A 6,000-nucleotide genomic window follows, 5' to 3' on the forward strand; every position below is an offset into this window, starting at 1 on the left:
CAAAGCTAGACTCTGTTTCAAAAAAAAAAAGGATGTTTTGGAGGCCCTGCTAGGTGCCAGGAGAAGGGATCCAGGATGGGGAAGGTGGATTCAGTCCTGTCCTCATCTGCACATAGCCCACAGCAGGTTGGGGGCGGGGGGAATGCTGACTTCTGTAATCACTCATCTTTTTCTTTTTTGAGATGGAGTCTTGCTCTGTCACTGAGGCTGGAGTGCAATGGCATGATCTTGGCTAACTGCAACCTCTGCCTCCTGGGTTCAAGCAATTCTCCCACCTCAGCTTCCTGAGTAGCTGGGATTATAGGTGCTCATCACCACGCCTGGCTAAATTTTGTATTTTTTAGTAGATACTGGGTTTCACCATGTTGGCCAAGCTGGTCTCAAACTCCTGACCTCAAGTGATCCGCCCACCTTGGACTCCCAAAGTGCTGGGATTACAGGCGTGAGCCACCGTACCCAGCCACTAATCACTCATCTTAAGGAAACTTGTAACGTTATTATAATGAAACTGTAAGTTCTTGGAGAGCAGGGACTGCCTCTTTGGCTCATCATGGTATCTCAGAAACTAGCACAAAGCTGGGCACACAGCAGGCCTTTGATAACTATGACGGAAGGAAGGGAGGAAGGAGAGAGGAGAGTCAAGGAGATAGAGAGGAAGAAAAAAAGTAAAGAGGAAGGGAGGAAGGAGAGAAATGAGAAGGGAAAGAAGGAAGGAAGAAGAGGAAAGAAAGTAAGAAGGGAGAAAGGAAGGGATAGTGGCAGGAGGCAGGTAAATGCCTAGCCAGATAGGAATGGGTCCCTGGTGAAACTGTACCTTTGAACCAAAAACAGCCTGGGCTGCTGGTTCCAAATGAAATCCACAACCCAGAGTGAGAACTCCTGTGCCTTTTTGCCCACCCTTTCCTGATTGATTCTTTCTGAATAAGACTTTTTTGGCAGTAGCATGATCTTGGCTCACTGCAATCTGCACCTCCTGGGTTTAAGCAATTCTCATGCTTCATCCTCCTGAATAGCTGGGATTACAGGTGCCTGCCACTGTGCCTGGCTAATTTTTGTGTTTTTCCTAGAGATAGGGTTTCACCGTGTTGGTCCGACTGGTCTGAACTTCTGATCTCAGGTGATGGCCCACCTTGGCCTCCCAAAGTGCTGTAATTACAGACATGAGTCACTGCACCTGGCCTGAAGAATGCTTTTTAACCAATTGAAAGTTACCTTTTCCAATACTACCTACTGCCTGCCCCTCCCCCATCCTGTGCCTATAAAAACTCCCAGACTCAGACATACTGAGAAAGATGACCCGACCTTCACATCCCCTCTCCTCTGAGTGCTGTTTCATTGCTCAATGAAATTCTCTGTCCTTATCACTTTTCAATTGTCAGCATGACTTCATTCTTCTTGGACATGGGACAAGAGCTTAGGACTCACTGGTTGTGGGTACCCAGGAAGGCTGTAACACTGTGGCTCTCTGTCCCTGCTGGCAGAGGGCAGCTGCCCCATGCAATAGAAGCAGTGGTGGGGCCAAGCCAGTCCCAGAGCTGTAGGCCAGAAAGGGGAAAGGGGCTGACTGAGCTGCTAACGTGCCACTATCCATTAGGTTGCAGATGGTGGAAATAAAAGAGCAAATTAGGCTGGGTGTGGTGGCTCATATTTGTAATTCCAGCACTTTGGGAGGCCAAGGCAGCCTGGCCAACATAGTGAAACTCCGTCTCTACTAAAAATACAAAAATTAGTTGGGTATGGTGGTGTATGCCTGTAATCCCAGCTATTCAGGAAGCTGAGGTGGGAGGATTGTTTGAGCCCAGAAATTCAAGCCTGCAATGAGTTATGATGGAGCCACTCCACTCCAGCCTGGGTGACACATCAAGACCCTATCGCAAAAAAAAAAAAAAAAAGAAAGAAAAAGAACAGAAAAATGGTGTCTAGTCTAGTTTTTGTGCCATAACTGCAGAGTTGAGTCTTTGCAACTGAGACTGTCTCATCTAGACTGCAAAAACTGTTTACTATGAGGCCATTTGACAGAAAAAGTTTGCTAACCTCTGGCCCTAGGACCTTGCTCTGTTCCCAAGCCCTACTGCCTTCTCCAGCCTGATCCCGATTAGCTTCCTCACTACTCCAAATGAGAGCTAAATGCTACCTGCAGCGAGGAGGGACTCATCTTCAGAGACCACCAGGAACCTCACAGCATCTGGAAGCTTCTCCAGCAATCTGTCCTCTTTGGAGGAAACCTGTGCAGAACCAAGGATGCCTGTCAGGCACTTCCACGGGTTAAGGCTTACAGGTTTGGAATTTTTTCTTTTTTTTCTTTTTTTTTTTTTTTTTTGAGACGGAGTCTCGCTCTGTCACCCAGGCTGGAGTGCAGTGGCCCGCTCTCTGCTCACTGCAAGCTCCGCCTCCCGGGTTCGCGCAATTCTCCTGCCTCAGCCTCCCGAGCAGCTGGGACTACAGGCGCCCGCCACCTCGCCCGGCTTATTTTTTTGTATTTTTAGTAGAGACGGGGTTTCACCATGTTAGCCAGGATGGTCTCGATCTCCTGACCTCGTGATCTGCCCGTCTCGGCCTCCCAAAGTGCTGGGATTACAGGCTTTAGCCACCGCGCCCGGCCCCTTTTTTTTTTTTTTTTTTTTTTTTTTTTGAGGCAGAGTCTCGCTCTGTCGCCCAGGCTGGAGTGCAGTGGCCGGATCTCGGCTCACTGCAAGCTCCGCCTTCCGGGTTTACGCCATTCTCCTGCCTCAGCCTCCTGAGTAGCTGGGACTACAGGCGCCCGCCACCTCGCCCGGCTAGTTTTTTGTATTTTTTAGTAGAGACGGGGTTTCACTGTGTTAGCCAGGATGGTCTCGATCTCCTGACCTCGTGATCCGCCCGTCTCGGCCTCCCAAAGTGCTGGGATTACAGGCTTGAGCCACCGCGCCCGGCCTCTTTTTTTCTTTTTTCTTTTTTTTGAGATGGAGTCTCACTCTGTCTCCCCAGCTGGAGTGCAGTGGCACAATCTCCGCTCACTGCAACCTCCGCCTCCCAGGTTCAAGCAATTCTCCTGCTTCAGCCTCCTGAGTAGCTGGGATTACAGGCATGTGCCACCACGCCTGGCTAATTTTTGTATTTTCAGTAGAGACGGAGTTTCACCATGTTGGTCAGTCTGGTCTTGAACTCCTGACCTCAGGTGATCCGCCTGCCTTGGCCTCCCAAAGTGCTGGGATTACAGGCATGAGCCACCACACCTGGCTGACCCCATCTCTTAATAAAAGTTTTAGCTAGGCATGGTGGTACAGCCCTGTGGTCCCAGCTACTCAGGAGGCTAAAGCAGGAGGGTCACTCTTGCCCCTAGGAGTTGGAGGCTGCAGTGAGCTATGACTGTGCCACCGCATTGCAGCCTAGGTGACAGACTGAGACTCTGTCTCTAAAAATATTTTTTTAATTGAAAAAATAAAAGTTGGCCAGGTATGGTGGCTCATGCCTGTAATCCCAGCACTTTGGGAGGCTGAGGCGGGTGGATCAGTTGAGGTCAGGAGTTCAAGACCAGCCTGGCCAACATGGTGAAACCCCATCTCTACTAAAAATACAAAAATTAGCCAGACACGGTGGCGCATGCCTGTGGTCCCAGTTACTGGGGAGGCTGAGGCAGGAGAATTGCTTGAACCCAGGAGGCGGAGGTTTCAGTGAGCCGAGATCATGCTGCTGCATTCCAGCCTGGGCAACAAAGTGAGACTCTTTCTCAAACAAAAACAAACAAACAAACAAAAAGTGTTTTTAAAAAATGGTAAAAAACAAATTCTGGCCAGGCACAGTGGCTCACACTTGTAATCCCAGCACTTTGGAAGGCTAAAGTAAGATGATTGCTGGATTGCTTGAGCCCATAAGTTTGAGACCAGCCTGGGCAACATAGTGAAACCCCCATCTCCACAAAAAACAACACTAATAATTGGCCAGGCATGGAGTCGTGCACCACTGCACTCCAGCCTGGGCGACAGAGTGAGACTCCATCTCAAAAAAAATTAAATAATCAAATAAATAAATGGTCAGGCATAGTGGCTCACTCCTGTAATCCCAGCACTTTAGGAAGCCAAGGTGGGTGGATCAGCTGAGGTCAGGAGTTCAAAACCAGCCTGACCAACATGGTGAAACCCATCTCTACTAAAAATACCAAAAAATTAGCTGGGCATGGTGGCAGGTGTCTGTAATCCCAGCTACTCAGGAGGCTGAGGCAGGAGAATCGCTTGAACCCAGCAGGCGGAGGTTGCAGTGAGCAGAGATTGTGCCACTGCACTAAACTTCCTCTCAAAAACAAAACAAAACAAAGATAGAAGGCAAGATTATTTTTCCCAACTTCTAGCATGTCTGAGCATTTCAAGCTGAGTTAATGTTCTCATCATAGACAGTAAAGGTGCTTACCAAAGAGATGGAGCCATTGCTAAACCCGGGTAACAAGCTTTCCTTGCTTCTGGACTGAGATGGCACACGTAGGTGTTTCTTCTTTGATGCTGGACATATGTTGCTGCCCCTGAAGTTTTCCTGTGGCTGAGTTCCACAGACTGACCACACCATCCCTGGACACTGTCAGCAGCGTGGCCTGGGAGGCCAGCATGGCCATGCACATCCAAGGATCAGAGGCATCTCCCAGGATATGGAAAACCGGCTCTGCAGTTTCCAGATTCCAAGCATTGATCTAATAGAATAATAAAGAGGAAGCAGTATCTTGGCAGGAGACCTAGGCTGTAAGTTTCCCAGAGTCAAACGCAAGATGCGTTCGTTCTCTTGTATACTTTATACATTTTCTTTTCTTTTGGAGACAGATCCTCTCCTTTTCACCCAGGCTGGAGTGCAGTGGTGCAATCATGACTCACTACAGCATCGACCTCCTGGGCTCAAGTAATCCTCCTACCTCAGCCTCCCAAGTAGCTGGGACCACAGACACACACCACCATGCCTGGCTATTTTTAAATTTGTTTTTGTAGAGACAGGGTCTGACTATGTTGCCCAGGCTGCTCCTGAGCTCCTGGGCTCAAGCTATCCTCCCTGCTCGGCCTCTCAAAGTGCTGGGATTATGAGTGTAAGCCACTGCACCCGCCCCATGCATTTTATTTTTAACACTCCCAATTCAGAGAAATAAAGGAGAGGTGGGCGAGGCCTCACGTGTGATTTTAAATTCATTAGCTACCTTACAAAAGGTACAAAGAAACAAATGAAATCAATTTTAGTATTATATTTTATTTAACTCAATATGTCCAAGTGGTGTCACTTCAACATATGATCAATACAAAAATTATTATTGAGATAGTTTATATTATTTTTACTATACTAGGTCTTTGGATTTCAGTATGTTGGGATAGTCACATTTCAAGTGTTTTAATTAATTAATTAATTATTTTTTTTAATGTTACTTTCAGTTCTGGGATACATGTGCAGAACATGCAGGTTTGTTACATAGGTATACATATGCCATGGTGGTTTGCTGCAACTATCAACCCATCATGTAGGTTTTAAGCCCTGCATGCATTAGGCATTTGTCCTATTGCTCTCCCTCCCCTTGCCCCCTACTGCCTGAATTTCAAATACTTAATAGGTACCTCTGGTTGGTGACTCCCATTTTGGGCAGCATGATTTATATGCACCGATATTACTGTCAACAACCACCAACAATTACTCATGTAACATAACAATAGCTAGATATCAATTATTTGGTGCTTACAGTGTGCTAAGCACTATGCTAGGATGTGTCTCATGATCTTATGAGGAAGGAGAAGCAATGAGACTCGGAATGGTGAATGACATGACCAAAGTCACTCAGTTCCCAAGAAACTTAACTGGGAGTTAAATAAAGGTTTTTTTCTTCCTGGCATCAATTACTAAGCTATTACCCACGATGCTATTGTGTGTCTCCATTTATAAAACTATGAAATCATAGGGTTATGATTGATATAATGGAATAACACAGTGGAATAGACATTGTTTTCAGAAGCCCACGGAACATTTAGAGAGACTACAAAACAGGCTGGGCATGATGGC

General features: G+C 47.0%; 1 protein-coding gene across 1 annotated transcript in view; it reads right to left on the reverse strand.

Moving 5' to 3' along the window:
* NWD1 (NACHT and WD repeat domain containing 1) overlaps nt 1-6,000 on the reverse strand; it is an 81,855-nt gene that overhangs the window by 20,351 nt on the left and 55,504 nt on the right. Inside the window, 3 exon segments of the mRNA XM_073015755.1 lie at nt 2,135-2,225; nt 4,387-4,413; nt 4,415-4,660. Of these exon segments, the coding sequence (XP_072871856.1) occupies nt 2,135-2,225; nt 4,387-4,413; nt 4,415-4,660 (364 nt within the window).

Source organism: Chlorocebus sabaeus, chromosome 6, assembly GCF_047675955.1.
Source record: "Chlorocebus sabaeus isolate Y175 chromosome 6, mChlSab1.0.hap1, whole genome shotgun sequence".
Lineage (NCBI taxonomy): Eukaryota > Metazoa > Chordata > Mammalia > Primates > Cercopithecidae > Chlorocebus > Chlorocebus sabaeus.